The sequence below is a fragment of the Oryzias latipes genome, chromosome 4 (genome assembly GCF_053564925.1).
Source record: "Oryzias latipes strain Hd-rR chromosome 4, Olatipes_Hd-rR_3.1".
In the NCBI taxonomy this organism is placed as follows: domain Eukaryota; kingdom Metazoa; phylum Chordata; class Actinopteri; order Beloniformes; family Adrianichthyidae; genus Oryzias; species Oryzias latipes.
The window spans coordinates 9,146,168-9,169,283 of record NC_136240.1 but is presented as its reverse complement, the minus strand read 5'-3'; the positions used below and the strand labels follow the sequence as shown (position 1 = coordinate 9,169,283).

General features: G+C 45.3%; 3 protein-coding genes across 4 annotated transcripts in view; 1 reads left to right on the top strand and 2 right to left on the bottom strand.

Annotated features, from left to right (window-relative positions):
* colgalt2b (collagen beta(1-O)galactosyltransferase 2b) overlaps positions 1 to 4,779 on the top strand; it is a 28,125-nt gene extending 23,346 nt beyond the window's left edge. Inside the window, exons 10-12 of the mRNA XM_023954088.2 lie at positions 148 to 275; positions 385 to 591; positions 2,973 to 4,779. Coding sequence (XP_023809856.1) covers positions 148 to 275; positions 385 to 591; positions 2,973 to 3,246 — 609 coding nt within the window. The 3' untranslated portion in view covers positions 3,247 to 4,779. The remainder of the gene's footprint in view (positions 1 to 147; positions 276 to 384; positions 592 to 2,972) is intronic.
* Positions 4,780 to 4,997: 218 nt separating this feature from the next.
* ptgfr (prostaglandin F receptor (FP)) lies at positions 4,998 to 19,594 on the bottom strand. The gene is made up of 2 exons (XM_004067821.5): positions 18,815 to 19,594; positions 4,998 to 7,731 (listed from the first exon to the last, which is right to left on the bottom strand). The coding sequence occupies exons 1-2, from the start codon at positions 19,592 to 19,594 to the stop codon at positions 7,384 to 7,386; spliced, it is 1,128 nt and encodes a 375-aa protein (XP_004067869.1). The 3' UTR covers positions 4,998 to 7,383.
* Positions 19,474 to 23,116, bottom strand: part of st6galnac5b (ST6 (alpha-N-acetyl-neuraminyl-2,3-beta-galactosyl-1,3)-N-acetylgalactosaminide alpha-2,6-sialyltransferase 5b) — a 24,144-nt gene continuing 20,501 nt past the window's right edge. Inside the window, exons 6-7 of one of the 2 annotated variants that reach the window (XR_013655513.1) lie at positions 20,599 to 20,824; positions 19,474 to 19,607 (exon numbers count right to left, since the gene is read on the bottom strand). Coding sequence is in view for 1 of the 2 variants with exons in the window: in XM_078945733.1 (XP_078801859.1) it covers positions 20,698 to 20,824 (127 nt within the window). In the remaining variant the exon portion in view is untranslated. Of the gene's footprint in view, positions 19,608 to 20,564; positions 20,825 to 23,116 lie in introns of those variants that run through there. The other variant, XM_078945733.1, reaches the window with a different exon arrangement.

Below are 23,116 nucleotides of genomic sequence, written 5' to 3'. Positions count from 1 at the left end.
GACTATTTGATACACGCTGTGATGGAGCCTGCCGCTCGTTGTGCTGCAGCTGGTAGATGAGGACTAACCAGCGGAGGAAATTGGTTTATATGCTAAACCGAAAAAAAATCTTCCAATCAGCCGTTGACTGATTTTCTGATCAATCAGGTGATTGAGCGGAGCTTCCAGAAGGTTCTAGTGCTAGAGGACGATGTGCGGTTTGAACCCAGGTTCCGGCGAAGACTTGAGGCCATCATGGAGGACGTGGAAAGAGCCCAGCTGGACTGGGACCTCATGTAAGGCCCGCGTTTGCCTCAGTGCTCCCATTATTGTTGTTGTGTTGCTGTTGGTGGAGTTTGTTGGATGAAAATGTTTGTTTGCATTACCGTGTTCTGGTTCCTTCAGATACGTGGGGCGGAAGCGCATGCAGGTGCATCAACCAGAACAGTCCGTGAACGGCGTGAACAACCTGGTTGTGGCCGATTATTCCTACTGGACGCTTGGTTACGCGCTGTCGCATCAGGGAGCCAGAAAGTTACTGGATGCTGAGCCGTTCAAGAAGATGCTGCCGGTTGACGAGTTTCTGCCCATCATGTTCAACAAACATCCCAAGTCAGTGTCCTCCTCCGCTTCCCCATCAGACTATAAATTGTGGTGAAAACTTGAAAAACTTTCAATAAATAGATAAAATGATGGAAAACAGAAGGAAATGCACAAACATGCCATGCAGAAAGGTATACCACAGTACAGGACGTTTGAAATGGCAATTTTTTTTAATTAAGTGACTTTTATTCTCAATATGATTTTCAAAATAAGCTCAAGCATAGCTCAATGGAAAGCCCAGAGTAAATACTGACAGAAAAGGGAATCAGAGAACAGCATTAACACGTCTGCAAAAAGCAGCAGGGAGTTTAAGTCTTAGTCCCAACTGTCCTTACAGGCAAGAAAATGGTCAAACCTGGACGGCGCACACCGGTGACTCTCACTAAGTGTAGACCGCTCGGTGAACCCGTAGGGAGAAAACGTTCCTGCACATTCTTTCCACGGGCATGCTGCAGGTGACAGGTCGCAGTGAACACTCATACAATACGTAAGGGGGAAGTAAGTGAGTCGTACAGACTTTTTAAATCCGTTAGTGCTGTTCACGTGATACGTGTGCGCTCCTTGCTGCAGCCTGACTGTTAGAAATAAGGAAATCAGAGTGTAGTTTGTGTGGGCGTCTTACGGTCACTTATGGATCACGTGCACACCACATGCTTGCAGTCAGTAAAAGGCCAGGACTCACTGATCGGTCTACGACCTTGATATTTCTGGCACACCCCGCACAGGTTCGCAGACAGCCCGTTTTCACCCGTAAGAGCAGCTCATTGCTGAGGATGTTTAGAAAAAAGAGGAATAAAGAGCACCATCTTTCACAAGAAGGTTTCACTTTTTGGAAGACTGATCAGGTCCAGTGCAGGGATGTTTTTATTTTATTTACCTCCATCATCTCCAACCTCTTCATCCTTTTTTTTGGCTCCTTTCCTGTCACGTCTCTCCTGTTCTGAAGCCTTTGGAAGTCGGGCACCTCCGTGGTCCCAGACCCCCCCCCCCCCCCACATCTCCTCTCTGTGTGAGGAATGTGGACCCGCACGGCTCTTCCTGCTGGCTGCAGAACTGGGACAAGATTCCCATTGATAGAGGTGTGGGGGCTGGTTTCAGACGAACACAGAGAATGTGTGGATTCTTTCTGAATAAATGGAGACGTGTCCCCAGTGTTCCACGTATGGAATAGTGAACACCCTGCATGTGCTGAATGTGAGAAGATAACAGGACGGGATGATAATGTCAGTTGAGATAAGTGTCTGTAGACGCGTGCATTAATGCAGACGTTCTTTTCAAGCATTCTCTGTTAAAGAACACGCAGAACCTAAGGAACACAACAAAGAGAGCAGTGTCACTGAGCTCAGCAGCTCGGGCTCACTCAAAGTCTGGAGTTTCATCCAGCACGACACTAAGATTTAAAGAGGCAGCCAGACGTTCAGATACCAAAGGTTGTACTGCAGGAAAAATACCTTTACTTCAAAAAGTATTTCCCAAAAAGTAAAAAAAAGTAGTCAACAAAATAACTACTTGAGTATCAATGAAAAGGTAACTGGTGGCAAAAGTACAGAGTAACCGACCCGTTATTAAACACTCACTGTTTTGAGTGTAAAACAGAAAAAAGCACTTGAAACTCAAAGATACATTAACCTTTACCTTCATGTCTTGGCTGGCTTTTCTGGTCCATTTGTAATGATGTGCCCTGCTCTGTTTCGAGTGCAGAATAGAGAGAATTTCTCTGGAGAGAGAAATTGAACCTTAGACCATTTGGCTTTAATCTGCATTAAAAAGTATGATGATGAGGAACCCTTCAGGTGTACAACTCTTCCATCCTCTGCAATAGAATTTACTCTGTCCTCTAAATCCCGGAGGCGGGGCTTGATGATTGCTCGTAGGCAGGGATGGCCCTGATGCGGACCTACATTGTCAATTTGAATCGTGAAACAGGAAAACGTGATGACTTTTGAATGAAAACATATTTTCACAGCAACTTAAAATGCAAAAGATTTTGTTTTCAGTAAATATTCACATTAAGAAGATCAAATTGCATAGTTTTTTTTATATGACATTGTAAAATGCATATTAAAATTGTCAATTTAATGGAATCGAGTTGATTTTCCATGTCCAATTTTTTTAACCTTTAGATTTACAAGACTTAAAAAAATTTGTTTTTTAGATTTTTATTCTTGAGCAACTTTTGAACAGATTCCTCTTTTTTCAGTATTAAAAAAGAAAAATTAGACTGATGCAGCATTTATGTTTAGATAAGGTTCTGTTTTTATACTAATAGTGGGAACGTTATGATGGGTAAAATCGACCACATTGACGAAAAATAAACTAAGATAAAGGTTAATTAAGAAATTCCTTTGCTTCTGTTTGACCCCCCCCCCCTCCTCCACTGTTGTCCCCAGCGCTCAGTACATGTCTCATTTTGAGCCGAGGAACCTGAAGGCCTTCTCTGTGGAGCCACTGCTCATCTACCCCACCCACTACACCGGAGAGCCGGGCTACATCAGTGACACCGAGACCTCCACCATCTGGGACGACGAGGCCGTGGCCACGGACTGGGACAGACAACAGGCCCGGAAAACAGCCCAGCAGGGCAGCATCGGACCAGTGGCGCAGAACAGCGTGACAGGAGATTCTCCGCCTCCTGCAGCTCGTGCGTCCCGGGACGAACTCTGATCCAGAGATGGAGAACCTGGACTAATGAAAAAATGGTTGCTGTGTGTGAACACACACGGAGTGAGGGATGGGTTCTTGTGCAGCAGGATAGACTATTGGGTGAAGAGGAGAGCAGGAAGAGACCAAATGATCTGAATCTGAGACGATAGATTTATTTATTCTCCGTGTGCCCCTCAGATGAATCCACAACACATGGAAGACCAGCAGGACAACAGAACTAACCCTACTTTCTCATAAATGGACCTTCTGCTATGTCTCTCAGGTTACTTAAGAGTAATGCTTCAACAGAACGCTAAAGAATAAAAGACTCTTAACAGGGAGTCCTGAAAGAGAGCCTCTCTGTCACGGTGCACACGTAAATGTTTCCAGAGCTTCATACAGCCTTTCTCTCCAAGCAGCAGAGTGGTCGGGGATGCCACCAGGACCCAACCAGCAGGCCGGTTCTGCTGGGCAGAAATCCAGAACATCTATTCCATAGAACAAAGTGCGATAAACATTTGGGACAAATTGGGAAAAGTTTGATGTTCCTCAGAACCAAAGCAGTGAAACTACATGTGTTTCTTCATTTTCACTCAGTCAGCAGCTTAAAAACACTTTGGTATCATTTCACACAATCTGAAATGATTCCGGTTTCTCTGTTAAAGCTGCAAAATAACAAAACTGATTGAAAACTGTGATAACTTATGTTTATTGCTATTTTTTAATTTAGACAATAACTGAAATGAGTGTGAACTGTTCTCCTGATGTTTCATAAAGGCAGAGGTTTTTGGGTTTTTCTTGTAGTGTAGGATGGGGTTAAAGGGTGAATGAGCGTTAGTCATGCAGCTCTGGTTCTGCTGTTCCTCTAAGGTTCCTGTCTGTTTTGGGATGGAACAGGGAAGGCAGGAGGTGGGGCGACAGGGGAGCTGGGGAGGAGGGCTGTGATATGAACAGTTCAACCTCTTCAGAAACACACGGGCAAATCTTTAAAATGAAAGTTTGATTCGATTTACTTTTATTTCAAGCATTAATTATAGTCGATACAATAAAATAATCACACAGATTTACCAAACTCATTACAGAAACTATGAAATGCAGATAAAAAAACAAAACTTTGATCACATTTTCTTAATTAAATATGGTGATCATTAACTAAAATCAATACATATGACATCAGTAATGTGATACTCATTGATTATAATCAGAATACAGTTTCATTAAATCCAGATATCATTGCTACACAGATAAAGTAACAAAATGGAGAGCTCATTTAATATCCTCAGAATTCTCACACCTTTTCAGTAAACTTGAAGGATTGTGGGATCAAAGTTTTAAATGTGAGGAGAACAAGTATATGAATCCTAACATCAGTTCCACGGAACCGGATCAGCCGGGATTCCGGGTCGCTCTTAAAGTCCAGCTATGTTGCAGGAACTCTTTTTGCAGGATTTGCTTACCAGAGTGCAGCAAATAATGGACTAACACTTTGCCGCCCCCTGCTGACTGCAACCAGAAATGTGTCTAATTCTAGAAATAAAATTTATACTGATGAAACTGTTTTTGAAAAATTCCTGAAGACCCAGTTCAATGAAAATTGTGTTTTCAACATGTTCTTGTTGCATTTTTCTGATAATGGAGGACATTTGTGAAGAAAATTTAGCTCAAAATTGTATTTCTAAGTATTTCTTTATTCAAATCGTTGTGAATCAGGAGCAGACGAGAAAAATGACAGAAGCATTTAATTTCTATTCAATTCAATTTTATTTACATAGTCCAATATCACAACACAGTTGTCCCAATGAGATTCACACCGGTAATTGTACAAAAAAAAGACCACGACCTCACTGATCTGCTCCAGAACTCCCAGAAAATGACACAGATTTTCAGATTTTACCTAAAAACTGCATCATCATAACTAAAATACCACTGGAAACATTTTGAAAATAGATTACAAGATGAAGCAACTTAAAATTGAAAAATAAAGACATAAAATGTATCCTAGAGTCATTTTTCTGGTTTACACTTCAGTTCAATTCATCGTAGTTTAGTTTCTAAAGGTTGTCTCACAAAAAAAAATCAGTCCAGATCATATCACAAGGCTCAGGTTTTCTTAACTGTATGCCCATGGTTTGTGGAAGTGACCAAAAGATTACCGGTAGATGGAAGAGTTTTTGAAGAAATCCCCGTACTGAGCAACTAAAGGAGAAACGTTCCACTGAAGGAACCTTCAGGTGAGGTTCAGGGGGTGTAAGGAAAAAAGAAACGTCTCACCTACTTCCGTCATTCCTGATGTCCCCACTGCCCTGCTGGTCAGGAGTCTCTTCGAGCTTCACATATCTATTTTGTTAAACTCCACATCTTTCATTGTCCAGCTAAGTCTGTGTCTTCTTGGGGTCTTACATTAGTGTGACAGTAAACTCTGGCCAGTTCATGAACTCAGATCAGACTGCTTGGAAGGCTTAGAGGGGCTCTGACCAGCTATAAACAACAGTTTTCTCAGATGTCTGCTGGTCTTCAGGACTTGACTGAGCAGCTAAATTAATTTTATGCAAGTGTTGATGCTTTAGCAGTTTGTAAGGATGCACCCAGTCAAGTACTGCTCCACGTGGCAGAGCCAGGCCATTTCTTACCCAATTCTGAATAGATTTTACCTTCAAACCCTCTTCTTTTCCTAACCCTTGTGCCATCTTAGATGACCCCACCCTTACTTTGACGTGTTATCCCCACCAACACAAAGGTGGAAAGATTTCATGTAGTCCATGGACACCAGTGAAGATCACAAATGATTGAAGAAAAAAGGTTCAGAGCATTGTCTAGTGGGTCTAGATGACCCAACTCCAAATGTTAAAGTGCCTAGGATAGCACAAGGGTTACAATGTTTATATGATTTCTCTATGGGGAATGGCAGAGTGGGAGAGAAACTCCCCAGTGTGCTTCAATTAAAAGATTTTCCACATAGCTGCGATGGATTTTTGACCCTGTAAAAGCAGAAAGGGCAGCATATTTCCCTTCCTAAAGAGGGTAAAAAAGACCCCCCCCCCAAAAAAAAACCCAACAAAACCCCCCAAAAACTTATTAATAATTTTATAATAAATCCACATGATGAATATGTAGACGTATGTCACCAGAGCACAGAATCAGTAAAGAATTCATTATTATTGACTAAAAAAACACAAAAATAACAGTTTTAAGTTTTGTTCTTTAATGTTCAGAGTCTCCTATTTTCACATTCTATGCACATTTTAGAAACAACATGAAACAGCTTAATACTAAAGCGCTGAGAACAGGTTTCTTATTTACAACGTAGTGACTTGCTAACAAGAAGAGCAGAGGAGCTAAAACTTTTACTTTCTGAGCGCTGAAAGTGCTGGAAAGTGTTTATGAATCGCTTTTAAGACCCACTAATAAACTTGTGTTTTTATTGTTTTTAACACCCGCCATGCTCTTATAATTAATGGAGGACATTTATAAAGATGATAGGATCATAATTGCATTTGGTTAGTGTTTTTTTTATTATTCAAATGAATAAGGAGCAGATGAAAAATTGCAGATTGAAAAATAACTAATATGTTAAGTGGAAAATACATTGGGTGGGTCCCAACCTCCCTGCCCCGAGCTCTCAAAAACGGGGGGGGGGGGGGGGGGGGGGGCATAGCTGCTCTTCGCCAACAGTCCGCCCACATCTCAGAGGTGAACGTCTAATGAACTCCTGCCGCTTTGCAGAAACTATGTCCTAGAAAAACGATACAGGACTTTTGATTTTAGCTAAAAGCGGAATAATCATAACTAAAAAAACGCTGGGAACGCTTTGAGAATAAATCAAAAGATGATCGTAGTGGAACTTTAAAGAAAACAGCAGTTGTCTTTTTGTTGAAAGGACTTACAATGCCAAAGTCCAAACGGTATTTTCCAGCATCGATTATGGTCGATTTGTTCCATTTTGAAACAATTTTATAGTAGTTTAGGTCAATTAGATTGACAACTTGGCTCAGACAGATCGATCTTGTTGGGTTGTAGGAATAGAAATCGATTCATTGATTAAGTCGATTAATTGTTACACCCCTACTTTTTGTTCTGAGAGCTGCTGAAACACTGAAAATTAGAAACAAATAGAAAGCCTACACCCCACAGAACAGCACACTTCTGGCAGCTCAGTGATTACTGGTGATGTGGAGACGAGCTGAGCGTGTTCAGGTGTGACCCGCAAGCCAGGCTTCCAGTTATGGATGTGATGGCAGTGTCTGGTGCAGCCGGACAGCGGGGGTCAGATTTGCTGGCCTCCATGGAGCTGCCGACCATCCTGCACTGCCAGTACGGGAGGTCTGGGTGCTTCGAGGACCAGCAGCTGTGGAACAGCATGAAGATCTTCTTCAGAACAGCCCTCCTCAGCAGGATGTAGACCCAGGGGTCCAGGATCTGGTTCCACGTGGCCATTCGGACAGTGGTCAGCAGACTGAAACACACAGACTCCTCTTTGCGTCTGGTACTCAGAACGATGACGTGGATCTGACAGGGTGTACAGACAAAAACACAATTGCATTTAAGTCATTACAATAATAACAAAAAAGTTGCATCAAAGCTCTCTCTTGTTATTTTTTACATTCAGTGGTTAAACCTTTATTTTTGTCAGGAGCCGGGGCCAGGGCGGTTCATCTTTGTCTCACTTCCGGGTTCGGGCTTTTATTTTGTTAACTCATGTTCTGTCTTCTGTTGGTTCTTTAGGTAACTTACCCCGGTCTTCACCGGCACCTGTTTACCCACCTGTTTTCATTTATGTGTGTGTATATAAGCTCCTGTTTTGATTTCACTTGTCACCGGATCGTTCTACTTGTTTGACCTCGGTCTCTACGAGCTTAAGAAGCCTTCCTTGGATTAAAATATCCTTTTGATTCGAACTTCTGCCGTCCTGCTTTTGTGTCCGAATTCACACCCCTTGACATTACGATCCGGTCATCATGGACGCAGCGGACGCAGGAGTTCCACGAACGAGCAGCGACGCCCAGGAGAGGGTCATTCTCCAGCAGGAGGAACAGCTAAATTACCTCAGGCGAGGTATGCTGGAGATGGCTGGGCGCCAGGAGCATCAGCTGACCGTGATCGGTGATCGCATTGAGACATTGGCAAAGCAGCTCCAGCAGCCGCCGTCATCTCATCCGCCACATCACTCTACCTCTGCGCCGACACCGGTGATTCCAGTCCAGACGACGTCACTCGCCCCGGGGGTTCAACTGGCCCGACCAGAGAGGTTTTCCGGCGACTCAGGGGATTGTCGGGCGTTTATCACTCAATGCGAGCTTCATTTCGAGCTGCAGGCAGCCAGTTTCCCTACTGATCGGGCCAAGGTGGCATTTATAATCTCACACCTCTCTGACAGAGCCGGAGCATGGGCCACTGCGGAGTGGCAACGTGGAGGAGCGACCTGCGCCTCTCTCTCTGCCTTTCTCGACGCCTTCACCCAGGTTTTTCAACACACGAAACCCGGCAGAGAGGCGGCTCGGGCGCTGATGCGGCTGACACAAGGTAACCGTCGGGTGACGGATTATGCTATTGAGTTCCGGACTCTCGCTTCAGAGAGCGGGTGGAACCCCGCAGCGCTTACGGACGCTTTTCTAGAGGGATTATCAGAGGAGCTGAAGGACCACTTAGCTCCCTTGGAGCTGCCCTCATCCCTGGAGCCTCTTATCGCCCTGGTGATTCGTATCGACAATCGACTGCAGGATCGTCGGCGGGGGCGCCGGGTGGACGCTTCCCAGTTCAGGGGACACCCTGACGTTTACGTCCAGCCCTCCCCTCATATGTCTTCTGTTACCCCCACAGTGCCTCCTGCAGCCCCGTTGGAGGAACCTATGCAGCTGGGTCGTGGCCGTTTGTCCCCCACTGAGCGTAGACGAAGGATGGCAGCAGGTGAGTGCCTTTACTGTGGTCAGCGGGGTCATTACTGTAAGAACTGCCCAAAAGCTTCCGCTCGTCATTAAAAGTGGGCACACTGACGAGCGGAGGCCAGGTGCCCGTCGATTCTAAATCCACCTCCTGTCTTTTGGAGGGTCACATTGTGTCTAAGGGTGGGGGGTTTCCTGTTCGGGCCTTGTTAGATTCTGGGGCTGAACAGAACCTTATGGATGCTGAGCTAGCCAGACAGGCCGGTCTTAGGACCAAGTCGCTTCCCCGCCCTTGGCGGGTGATCTCCCTCAACGGTGAGGTGGTCGCCACAGTTAACCAGATCACTGAACCTGTTCACCTCATCCTTTCTGGGAACCACCACGAGCATACCAGTTTTTTTCTTTTTGAGTCCCCTCATAATCCGGTGGTTCTAGGGTTTCCCTGGCTTCTGAATCACAACCCAGTCATCGATTGGCCAACCAATCGCGTAGTCAGTTGGAGTACTCATTGTCACGAGGCCTGTTTACGCTCAGCTCGGCATCCAGAGTCTGACTCCGCTGACCCGGTAGGGGAGCCGCCCTCACCTGACCTCTCCAAGGTCCCTCCTGAATATCATGACCTAGGGGAGGTATTTTCCAAATTCCGGGCTCTCTCCTTGCCCCCGCACAGACCGTATGACTGCTCTATTGAACTGCAGCCGGGTGCCACACTGCCCAAGAACCATCTCTATAGTCTGTCCAAACCTGAGAGGGAGGCAATGGAGCAGTACGTAACTGACTCTCTTCAGGCGGGCCTTATCAGACCTTCTTCGTCTCCTGTGGGGGCGGGGTTTTTCTTCGTGGGGAAGAAGGATGGAACATTACGCCCATGCATTGACTACCGAGGGTTGAATGCCATTACGGTAAAGAACCATTATCCTCTTCCACTTATGAACTCCGCTTTCGAGACGCTGCAGGAGGCCCGGTGTTTCACCAAATTGGACCTACGGAATGCGTACCATTTGGTTCGCATCAGGGAGGGAGACGAATGGAAGACCGCCTTCAACACGCATTTGGGACATTACGAGTATCTGGTGATGCCTTTTGGACTATCTAATGCTCCAGCTGTATTTCAGGGCATGATAAACGATGTACTCAGGGACTACATTCACCATTTTGTTTTTGTATACCTTGATGATATTCTTGTTTTCTCCAGGAGTCCCGGCGAACATAGGCGGCATGTTCGTCTGGTTCTTCAGCGCCTATTGGAGAACAAGCTTTTCGTCAAGGCAGAAAAATGTGATTTTCACTCCTCCAGTGTGTCTTTTTTGGGTTTTGTGATTGCGGAGGGGGAGGTGCGACCGGACCCAGCTAAGGTCAGCGCGGTGGTTGATTGGCCTGCTCCGGTCAATCGGAAGCAGCTTCAACGATTCCTGGGGTTTGCCAATTACCTACGCCGTTTTATTAGGGGTTATAGTTCGGTCGCGGCCCCTCTTACGGGTTTGACCTCCACCTCCTCTCCTTTTGTTTGGACAGAGACTGCAGAGGCCGCTTTCCGGCGGCTCAAACACCTTTTTACCACCGCCCCAGTTCTCATCCAACCGGACCCCTCCGCCCAGTTTATTGTGGAGGTTGATGCCTCGGACGTCGGGGTTGGAGCTGTGCTGTCCCAGCGGCAGGGTGCTGACAGCAAGCTTCATCCTTGCGCTTTTTTTTCCCGCCGGCTTACTCCGGCGGAGATGAAATACGACGTGGGGGATAAGGAGCTTTTAGCTATCAAGCTGGCGTTGGAGGAGTGGCGGCACTGGTTAGAGGGGGCGGGACAGCCTTTTGTGGTCTGGACGGACCACAAAAATCTGTCTTATATCAGGACCGCAAAACGGCTTAACCCGAGGCAGGCACGGTGGTCACTTTTTTTCGCTCGGTTTGATTTTGTGGTGTCGTACCGCCCTGGCTCCAAGAACATTAAACCAGATGCTCTCTCCCGACAACTGGAACCGGCTATGGAGGATTCCCTTCCTCAGACTGTAATTCCTGCCTCCTGTGTTCTGGGTACCCTCTCCTGGCAGCTGGAGAGGGAGATCAAGACTGCACAGGCCCGGGAGCCAGACCCTGGTGGGGGCCCCCCTAACAGACTCTATGTTCCCAGGGCTGTAAGGAGCCAGGTCCTCCAGTGGGCGCACGCTACTCGGCTTACCTGTCATCCCGGGGTACACAGGACGATCGCCTTCCTGCGTCGCTGTTTCTGGTGGCCCAGTTTGGCGAGGGATGCCCGGGAGTTTGTTTCTGCCTGCACGATCTGCGCCCAAAACAAGGTCAACAATCGACCTCCAGCTGGCCTGCTGCATCCCTTACCTGTTCCGAGCCGCCCTTGGTCCCACATAGCCCTAGACTTTGTGACCGGCCTGCCCTCATCTGCTGGCAGAACTGTGATCCTGACTGTTGTGGACCGATTTTCTAAGGCAGCTCACTTCGTGCCCCTGAAGAAGCTGCCTTCGGCCTCAGAGACCGCCAGACTCATTGTGGAACACGTGTTCAGACTGCATGGGATCCCAGTTGATATCGTTTCTGACCGTGGACCACAGTTCGTCTCACAGGTGTGGAAGAGTTTCTGTGCAGCTTTTGGTCCCACGGTCAGTCTCTCTTCGGGTTTTCACCCACAGTCAAATGGGCAGGCCGAGAGAACCAATCAGGACCTGGAGGTGGCCCTCCGATGCATCTGTTCCCGGCACCAGACCTCTTGGAGCACCCTTCTGCCCTGGGTTGAGTATGCCCACAACTCGATGACGTCATCTGCCTCGGGTATGTCCCCGTTTGAGGGTTCTCTAGGCTACCAACCCCCATTGTTTCCAGAGCAGGAGAAGGAGGTGGCGGTGCCGTCGGTACAACACCTCTACCGCCGCTGCAGACGGATCTGGAGGGAGGCTCGCGCTGCTCTTCTTCGCTCGTCCGCAGCTAACAAAAGACTGGCTGATCGGCGTCGGTTACCGGCGCCTACCTACGTGCCAGGTCAGTTAGTACTCCTGTCCACTGCCAACATCAAGCTGCGGACAGAGTCTAGAAAGCTGTCTCCACGATTCATCGGACCGTTCGAGGTGGAGAAGGTCGTCAACCCTGTGGCGATCCGACTACGCCTTCCTCGGTCCATGCGCATACATCCAGTTTTTCATGTTTCCCAACTCAAACCCCATGTTACTAGTCCTCTCCAGCCCCCTCCATCTCAACCTCCGCCACCTCGCATCATCGACGGTCTGCCCGCATGGACGATCAAACGCATCATGGACGTCAGACGTCGGGGCCGGGGTCTGCAGTACTTGGTTGACTGGAAAGGTTACGGTCCTGAGGAGAGGTCCTGGGAACCCACATCTAGGATGTTGGACAAAGGCATGCTCAGGGAGTACCACAGGCGTCACCCTGACAAGCCCGGTGGTGCGCCCAGAGGCGCCCCTTGAGGATGGGGTACTGTCAGGAGCCGGGGCCAGGGCGGTTCATCTTTGTCTCACTTCCGGGTTCGGGCTTTTATTTTGTTAACTCATGTTCTGTCTTCTGTTGGTTCTTTAGGTAACTTACCCCGGTCTTCACCGGCACCTGTTTACCCACCTGTTTTCATTTATGTGTGTGTGTATATAAGCTCCTGTTTTGATTTCACTTGTCACCGGATCGTTCTACTTGTTTGACCTCGGTCTCTACGAGCTTAAGAAGCCTTCCTTGGATTAAAATATCCTTTTGATTCGAACTTCTGCCGTCCTGCTTTTGTGTCCGAATTCACACCCCTTGACAATTTTGACATGGTTGTCACACATTCCTGGACTAGGGCAGCTCTTAATAAATATGAAGAACTGGCTGCGGATGTGATCTTAACATGTAGATGCTTTCAGCCTGTTTTATGACTTTGTAGTCCAAATCGGATGCTTTATAGGTTGCTTGTGGTTTAAACTGACTGATCTGTAGCTCTGTGGCACATCTTCCTGCACTGCCTTAAGGGCCGTACACACCGGGACGAATATCGGCGCACGTTATTCGCCAGCGTTTTTCAACACGTTTTTTGTGTTCACACCCAAGCGATTTTCGTTGACGATGAGCCAAGTGAAATTCCTTCCCTGACATCAGATGGCGCTTAATTTAAACAGAAATACCCCTATACACAAGGTGGCGCTGCGCAACTTTACGCTTCTTAAACTCGCTCTTCACTCAGAAGAAGAGAGCAAGTATTTACGCGCTTGTCATCATACAATCATACAAAGAAAACATGAATATTTCAAGCACCAGTAGCTCCAGCGATGAAGACATTATTGTTCTGTTGAATGATGAAAGACGCAGGAAAAGACGCCGATTTTGGGTACATCCCATAGTTACGAGAAGAGAAGAACATGGGGAGTTTTATCGACTGTTACAAAAGCTGAAAATGTATCATGAGTGTTTTCGGGGATATTTTAGAATGTCTGTCATTATTTCTTCGCGGCAGTGTAGACGCTACTTGGCGTATATCTTCTTCGCCGTTACGTACGTGTGCTCAGCAAGGCAGTTTTGTGTTTGAGCGCCCCCAAGTTGTGTTTTACTGTAACTTCAGAAGCTCCAGACACGTGTGCAAAAGCGCCATTCTCATTGGTTGTATAGTTTTTGACGTGGTGCGTCAAACCAAAAAAACGAACCGAGGCGTTTTTAAAAAAATTACGCTTTTACGCGTGGCGATTTTTGGGCGTCGGTGTGCACACTCACATTGGTGCCCTTTATTTAGTCACGAGGCGATAATTGTTGGCGAATATCGCGCGCGAAATTTGTCCCGGTGTGAACAGGCCTTTAGACTGTAAATGAGGACTGGACTCTCTTCCCCCCTGGCATTCCAAACAGGAAATGGCTCTGAGAAGCCAAAATCCCATACACTTCTATAGAGAAATAAACAGCTGTTACTCAGTCATTCTATTGGTCAGAAGAACCGTTCGGGATCTGATACTTTTCTTTAACATGTTCTTGAGAGTCCTCTTTTTTTCAAGACATTTTTACTGTAGTTCAAGTTATTTACGTCATAAACTGACCAATCAGATGCCTCAATAAAAGTAGGTGGAGCCTTAAAACTAAACTCGCTGAACTGGGAGTGCCTAAACCCACCCGAAACTGGACACTGGACTCTCTCACGAACAGACCACAGGTGGTGAGGATGGGAGAGAAGGTCTCTGTAGAGCTGACAGTCAGCACAGGAACACCACAGGGGTGCTGCCTCAGTCCAAAGGCCTTCTCACCGCACACCTACGACTGAACCTCCCAGGACTCCAACAACATCATCATTAAGTATGCAGGCGACACAACCGTCCTTGGTCTCATCAGAGGGGACAAGGCTGCATACTTTGTTCTCGACTTAAAAAACAAAATAAATAATAATAGATTATAGAAGGAACGCCCTGCCACATCCGCCGCTCACCATCAACGGGACTGTGGTGGAGCGCAGCAACTGTCACTGGTTCCTGGGTCTGCAGTTCACAGACAGCCTCAGCTGGGAAAGAAACACAGTGAAGAAAGCCCAGCAGAGGCTGTACTTCATCAGGCTGCTGAAGAAGGCCGGACTCAAGCGCCAAACCCTAATCCAAGACTACAGAGGGCCTGTAGAAAGCATCCTCACCAGCGGACTAACAGCCTGGTTTGGAAACACCACCACAAAAGAGAAGAAGATGCTGCAAAGGGTCATCAACACAGCTGGAAAAATCATTGGTTGCAATCTTCCATCCATCGACACCATCTACAGACAACGCAGCAGGAGGAGAGCGACGAAGATTACCAGGGACAGACACCACCCTGCCCACGCACTGATCCAGTGTGTGGACTCAGGACACAACCTCAGACGCCGCAGGCTTCCCCAGAAGCTTCTTCCCAGCTGCAGTCAGAATGCTAGCACAAGACATGAGAGAGGGGAGACTGGCCTGGCTTGGCCGGGCCTGGCCTGGCCTAACGGAATCAGACCAATCACTGCTTACGATGTCTGGCTCTAACATGGTGGTGTTTGTACTGCGAAAAAATGGCGACTGAATGGAGTTCATTTGGTTGGACCTAGACTAAATCATGTTCTATGGACTTTACACTCAGTCAGTCCAGTTCCCTGATACAGTTGATGGTCTCCATAGAACGTTCTCTGGTTGTTAGTCCTGTTCAGTGAATTGTTGTGTTGGTCAAAGTGGGAGTGGAGATGAGTTCAAGGATTTCAATAAAAACAAATATCACAAAACTAAAAAGAAACAAACTTAACCGAAAAAGACAAATATATCATGTTAAAGGCCTGTTCACACCGGGACGAATTTCGCCGGCGATTTTCGCCGACGTTTAACGCCTCGTGACTAAACAAAGGGCACCAATGAGAGTGTGCACACCGACGCGAAAAAACGCCACGCGTTAAAGCGTCAAAAAAAAAAACGCCTCGGGTTCGGTTTTTTTTTTCGACGCATCGCGTCGAAATCTACTCGACCAATGAGAATGGCGCTTTTGCTCACGTGTCTGGAGCTTCTGAAGTTACAGTAAAACACAACTTGGGGGCGCTCAAACACAAAACTGCCTTGCTGAGCACACATACCAGCGAAGAAGATAGACGCCAAGTAGCGTCTACACAGCCGCGAAGCAATAATGACGGACATTCTAAAATATCCCCGAACCAAGCACCAGTTCGAGCTACTGGTGCTTGAAATATTCATGTTTTCTTTGTTTTTTTTTTTTTTTTTTTTTTTTTTTAACTTGTCCTGTCCAACAGCTAGGCAGACAGATGAGAGCTGAGGGCCTCTTGGGTTGGACATATTTTACTTTAACAAGAGGGGTTATTAATCTTCAGACAAACCAAAGGTATGTCTGAATAAACCCCTTTTGTAATTGAGGCCAAACTTTATTAATTTCAAACATGTCTGAAAATCTTTGGTGTTGGACCGGACGGAAAAGGAAAGAGGGGAAGAAGAGAGAGGGACGTTAGAGAGAGGGGGGGTAGGGGGTGATAATAGGAGGGGAAGGGGGATAAGACCATGAAGCAGCATAAAGCAGCAAGTTTACTGGTTGTTAATCATTATGGTAAGGTTCAAATGAAAAAAAAAACAAAAAAAAAAAAAAAAGGGCGGAGCCTGTCCACACACACACTCAAATGTTATAAACACACCTGTTAGTTGCAAAAATGTCCACCTGTCGACATGCATGTACACAAAACAGATAGTGTTCACACACATACTTATGCCTTAAAACCAACTAGTGTGAAATATTTCAGTCATTCAGTCTGTTGAGCTAACACCTGTGCTCAGGTGAGTGTTTATGTTCTTCTAAAATGGATGGTGGAACGTGAAAAGAAGGAGGGAGAGTGCCCAGCCATCCCCACCCCAAGACCCCCACCGCACCAGCAGCGGCAGCCGGAATCCCCCCAACGCCACACGGGAACCGGCAGGGAACAACCGCCGCCCGGGCGACCAAGCCCGCCACCCAGGCCAGGGCCAGCAGGGCCGCCGCAAGGCCCCCAGAGCCAGAGAGCAGGGAGGCACGGAGAGGAAAGAGGGCGCCGCCCCAGCCCAACCAGGAGAGCAGCCCCCCCGCCGCGCCGGGAGAACCCAACGCAGGGCCCCACCGGAGAAGGACGCCCACAGCCCCAGACGAGCAGCTGTTTTCTTTGTTTGATTCTGACAAGCGTGTAAATACTTGCTCTCTTCTTCTGAGTGAAAAGCGACTTTAAGAAGCGTAAAGTTGCGCAGCGCCACCTTGTGTACAGGAGTATTTCTGTTTTACATTAAGCGCCATCTAATGTCAGGGAATGAAATTGCATGTTCGCTCGGCTCATCGTCAGCGAAAATCGCCTGGGTGTGAACACAAAAAACGTGGCGAAAAACGCTGGCGAATAACGCCTGGCGAATATTCGTCCCGGTGTGTACGGGCCTTAAGGCCTGTTCACACCGGGACGAATTTCGCCGGCGATTTTCGCCGACGTTTAACGCCTCGTGACTAAACAAAGGGCACCAATGTGAGTGTGCACACCGAGGCGAAAAAACGCCAAGCGCCAAAGCGTCAAAAAAAAAAAACGCCTCGGGTTCGTTTTTTTTTTTCGACGCGTCGCGTCGAAATCTATTCGACCAATGAGAATGGCGCTTTTGCACACGTGTCTGGAGCTTCTGAAGTTACAGTAAAACACAACTTGGGGGCGCTCAAACACAAAACTGCCTTGCTGAGCACACATACCAGCGAAGAAGTTAGACGCCAAGTAGCGTCTACACTGCCGCGAAGCAATAATGACGGACATTCTTAAATATCCCCTTACCAAGTACCAGTTGGAGCTACTGATGCTTGAAATATTCATGTTTTCTTTGTTTGATTCTGACAAGCGCGTAAATACTTGCTCTCTTCTTCTGAGTGAAAAGCGACTTTAAGAATCGTAAAGTTGCGCAGCGCCACCTTGTGTACAGGAGTATTTCTGTTTACATTAAGCGCCATCTAATGTCAGGGAATGAAATTGCATGTTCGCTCGGCTCATCGTCAGCGAAAATCGCCTGGGTGTGAACACAAAAGACGTGGCGAAAAACGCTGGCGAATAACGCCTGGCGAATATTCATCCCGGTGTGTACGGGCCTTTAGGTTGCTTAGATAGAAGCTGAACCATCAGGAGACCCTGATAATGAATAACAGCATCTAAACCTGTTTGTCTGAGGTGAATTATCTTCTTCCTCACAAACTGTTCTCTAAAACGGTTTTGCTCCAAATTGTCATCTTCACTGAAATCCTTTTCGAGCATTTTTAGTGAATTTTAAAAGCTTTGAATTTGTGAACTCCTGCACCGTCTAGCCTTTTCTAAAAGACGTGAACTAACCTGTGTGGTTTGCTGCTCTCTAAATGGATAAACATGGGTTTGACTGGCTGTTTCACTGATTGATATTACTGTAAAGGTACCAAACAACAACAACATATGTTTTTCATTGTCTATTTGACAGAAAATCCCTCAAAGTTTGAAGAGTAAAGCGTACAAAGTGAAAAGTACATCGATATCAAACATTTTTGTCCAACTAGATTTTTTTTCTTTTAATTGTAAGAATTTAAAACATCTTATTAATTTAAAAGCATTCCTCTTTATTATGCTTTCTTTCCTGTTAACATCATTTTTATACCATACGTGTTATATGTTGAGGCTGTAACTGAAAACACTTTATTGCTTTCTAAGCATCTATTAAAGGAGGAAACAGTTCAGTGAACGGTTCGTCTGCAGGTTGGATAGCAACCTTTGGACTTTTGTTGTGTTTTTTTTCTTCAATTCTCAGAGTCAAACCAGAAATGTAGGAAAACAAAGGACCAGATAACCTGTTTTTACATTTTGTAGTTTAAAAAAAAAAGCTAATTTCTGAAGAGAAATTAAGTTTTTGGCTTTTCAGGGCTGTCTTGTTCCTGTCTGCATTAATTTGGTTGGGACGTGTGACGTTTGCTGCAACATTATACAGTCTGAAGTGTGGCTCTGTGGATCCTTTTAAAAATGTTTGTTTTTTCTTCGGATGAAACTTGATTATTGAAGTGATTTTGCTGCAGCAGGTCGCTGCCACAAAGGTATTTAGAATAAAGTTTTAAAATAAAAAAACTTGTTTTTTTTTACCACTTATGGCGTCCTTCTTTTTTAAATTGTGCCAAAAGGTGAACTACTTTTTTTTGGTCTCCTGTGTGCACTGATCCACAGGCTGCAGAGAACGTTATTATTGACCTCCTTCAGGGTCTTTGTGCATCCTAAAACCAGATGTTCTTACCAACAGTGGTCCCCAGCACACACAGGACACCAGCATGATGGTCAGGAGCTGGCAGATCATCTCTAAGTGGTACGGTGTTACTCTGCAGCTCTGCTTGTGGCGCAGCCGGCCATGCAGCAAGGCGCAGCTCGCGAAGGTGTTACAAATGATGGACAGCATCAGCGCCAGAAGCCCCAGGAAGGAGAAGAGCAGAGGAAGCAGCACATCCAGCCAGTCTTTTGGCTGCTCCATGTGGAAGAAGCACCAGCTCCCAGAGCTCTGCACCTCATATGGTCTCTGAAGCAGCACGGGCAGGAAGGCCACCAGGGCGGCGAGCAGCCAGCTGAGGGCCAGCAGTCTTTTGACGTGATGCGACGCCAAAGCCGTAGAGTGGAAGATGGGCCTGGTGACTCCAATGCAGCGCTCCACAGCCATGGCGCTCCCCAGGAACAAAGGGCTCAGACCGTAGAACACCATGCAGACTCCAAAGATGCTGCACACAACGCCATGAGGGTCAAAGGTCTCCCACTTCCTTTGGGAGCAGTACACGTAGAGCACCAGGGAGCCGTTGATGAGGTGACCCAGCAGGTCGGTGATCACCAGGCTGCTGGCAAACACCAAGAAGGAGGCTTTGGACTTGATCCGGAGCCGGTTGTAGGACTTGATCAGGATGAAGAGAGCAAAGCTGTTGGAAAAGACGCCCACAGTCATGGAGACGGCCGAGGCTGTGATGGACAGATGTTTGTGGCAGCAGGTAGTGTTGGCGGTTCGGAGCTCGGGAGTGTCTGAGGTAGCGGTCATGCTGGAAACAGACCTGCAGAAAAAATAAAGATGGAAAAAGGAGCAATGACAGTTTTTTTAACAACGCCTGAGATTTATTTTCACACCTTCGGAGCAAATCTTCCTTTAGTTAAGCTGCTTTTTCTGTAAATTTCTCTTATCCATTTATTCAATACCTCCCAAATCCCAGATTATTTTCTTCTACCAATATGAAAAATTTCCCAAAGAGATCAAAATCACTCTTTTACGATAATTAGTTGTTGAATTTGGAAAATATTTAAGAATAGATATAAATAAACAGCTCAAATATTCAACATTTTTATGCATTTCCTTTGCTTTCATACTTAAGCAGTTTAAGAAAAAAGTGAGCTGAAAATCCTTCAGAAAACGTTGTTTGAAGCTCCAGAAACATTAACAAAGAGACAACCAGATGACATTTTCCTCATTTATTCATGGAGCACAGATGTTTGTTTTTTTTCATGTTTGGCCCAGACCTGAAATATTTGCTTAGAATCAACAGAAGCACCGCTCATCCTCTTCTTCAGTCGTTTAGTTCTCTTTTCAATCTCGCTTGACGGCCCTTTTTGAATTTATTCGGATCCACATTTTGGCCTCTCTTCTGCCCTCCTCAGCCCCCAGTTGTGGAACACATTTTTTCCCCGCTCAAACACAACACCAATTTGTAAAGGATTTTGCAAGAATGAAGTTTCATGGATGAGTTGAGTTTGTATTTAGATCAACGTGATTTAAGTACAGGAGGTGGTCAGAAAGAAAAAAAATCCACATTTAAAATAAACACTTCAATGACTTAAACTAAATCAATTTGTGTAAATATTAAAAGAATGAAATCATTTGGGCCATCATGATAATAAAGTGGAAGATAAAAAAAATTTAAACTAATTGTAGTAAAAGTGATTATTTTTCCCTTAAATATCATAATGAAAATCAGAAAAACATGAATATAAGAACCTGGGATGTATTACCTCTAGTATGATTCTCATCAAAGAGCTTTCTGAACATCTGACCTTTTTACTCCAGAAGAAAGTGACCTGCTCCCCCAGAAAAAGAAGACGGTGAATAAGTCTCCAAACTGCAGAGGAGCAGCTCAGACAGCCTGCTCCTGCTCAGCGTCGCTCTTCCTTTCCTATAGGCGCTACAGCCAACCTCACAGAGGAAAAAAGAAGGATGATCCTGCGTAAAATCACTGAGGAGTTTGACGGAGGGTGGGGGCAGCTTGTTTTCAGGAGGCACCTGCAGCAGACACAAGGGAAGTCAGATAACAGAGAAGAAAAAGGAAATCTTCATCTAAAAAACATTGAACCTGCATCTAAGACGGATTCAATGACAGTTTTTCCCCCCCCCAAAGCTAATAACTGTTAAACTCCTGGATGTCCTGATAAATGTATATGTACACATATGCGTATGTAGATCTGTATATTTAGGTATTTATTCTTGTCTAATCTCAATATTTTTCTTGCCTCACTACTGTCACACGGCTTTATCTGCAACATACATTTTACTCAACAACTGGATGCACATAGTACACACGTTTATATTTTGATCAAATGTTATAATGTTCTTATCTTGTTTTTCTAGCTCTGATATGGTGACTTTTAATCTCATCGTACATGCAAACAGTTAACGCTTCTCTTCTCTTCTCTTCTCTTCTCTTCTCTTGGAGATGCAAGAAAAAAATGTGCTCCTCATTTAAAATGAACCCGCTTAACATCACAAACTACAACTTCAAACATCGTATAGAACACACACATAAACTAGAGATTTCATTTCCTTCCAAAAGGGAAAAATGGGGGGGGGGGTACATCAAGCACAATCAAATAAATTTCAGCCAAACATGATAAAATTATTTGTTTTAAGATGAAACACATTTAATTTCTTCTTTTTTCTATGCAAAATCAGGTCAAAACCTGTGAGAAATGCAGTTTTAAAGAAAAAAATAGACCAACATATAATAAGTCGTAACAAATTATATTGGTGCTCAAATTAATAAAGTTTTTCATCAAGTGTTTTATAAAAACAATTCGAACTTTTATGATGTGTAATGTAATTTTTTGTGTTTGTTTTTTGGAATATTTGTCATTTTTTATAAACTTTTTTATCAGTTGTTTACAGCGCTCCAAGCTCCCTAATCTGGAATGAAATGTTTTCCTATATTATTTCCTATAAATTTGATCTGATCTTCCACTTTATTGTTTTAATCAGAAAGATCATTCACTTCTTACTAGGTCGTTTAATCCTTATTCATTATCCATTTGCTGTGAAATGTCTAGAAGCAAAAATCTGTTTAATTCCAGTGTTTTTTCAGGTCTCTATAGAAGCAGTTGGAACAACTTCAGATGCCCAGCATGTAAAGATGAGTGATTATACCCTCATCTACTGCACAAAACTGACCCACAATGCAGAAGCAGTAAAAAGCCAGGAGTCAGTTTGACCTTTTATCACCTTTAGCAGCCACGAGCTGGAAAAATCCTTTTCTCAGACTCTAATGTGGTCACAGAGTCATTTTAGTTTCACTTGCCCGACCTCCTTCCCTTCTCCATCGCTGAAAGCTCTCTATTTTCATCCTCTTACAACCCAAACCTAACAATGGCGGTGCAAAGAAAATTGGTGAGCAGTATCAGAGCTATCCATCCGTACAGTTCTGATCCAGATTCCAGCTCAGTCGAGGAAAACAAAGACGTTCATGGATCTATTTGTCTGCAAGTGGATGCATCAGAATGGAGCAGAGTAGGGAGCTTCTGGCCACGCCCGGCATATTTTCTACGTCACAAATATGATCTTTTCAAACTGCATTTTTTCGTCTGCTCCTGCTTCACAAGGATTTCAATAAAGAAATTTCTTCGGAATTTTGTAAATTTGTAAAGTTTGGAGATTAATTTTCTTTATAAATGTCCTCCATCATCAGAAAGAAATGACTCAAGAACATGTTGAAAACACCAAAAACAACATTTTCGTCAAAAATGGCCTTTAACCCTCAACTGCCGTTTTGGGGTTTTAAGGCAATGTGGTCCATTTTTGATTAATTTATGATTATTAACACAGAATAAAGGACGTAAAAACTTAATGAAGCCTTAATTTAAAGGTGAAGAGGAAGAGAAAAAGAATTTTCTCCTCTGAAGGAGATTTGGGGTTTTTCTTTTTCCACTCCTGTCTGCCGTCTGCTCTCGTGTCAGCAGAACGTCCTGTCAGAAACTTCTCTCTAAGCTTCCTCATTTGGCTTGCTGGTCTCTAATTACACAAACTGGCCACTCCTGATGCTTTCATCCCAGGTGACATTACACCTGAAAGGAGGATGTCACACTAATAGAAGTGGAGAAGACGAGCGCAGGCATGGGAGCACAATCACATTCTTTTGTTGGCTTCACCAAATGGGGCTGCTCTAATAGTGTGACTCCTCGGAGAGGCGGAGATGGAGCAGAAGGAAATTGAGGAAAATGGGAAAATTACCAACAATAGTGGTTTTTTGCAGCAACACTGTTCATCTTTTCTCCATCTGATCACATAGACACCCAGATCCAGGATTCT

What these genes read in the sequence shown, in the direction of transcription:
- ptgfr (XM_004067821.5), bottom strand. Translation starts at nt 19,594, where the DNA reads ATGACCGCTACCTCAGACACTCCCGAGCTCCGAACCGCCAACACTACC. An exon ending in TGTGCTGGGGACCACTGTTG is followed by an intron (nt 7,732 to 18,814) that starts GTAAGAACATCT and finishes ACACCCTGTCAG; the next exon opens with ATCCACGTCATCGTTCTGAG.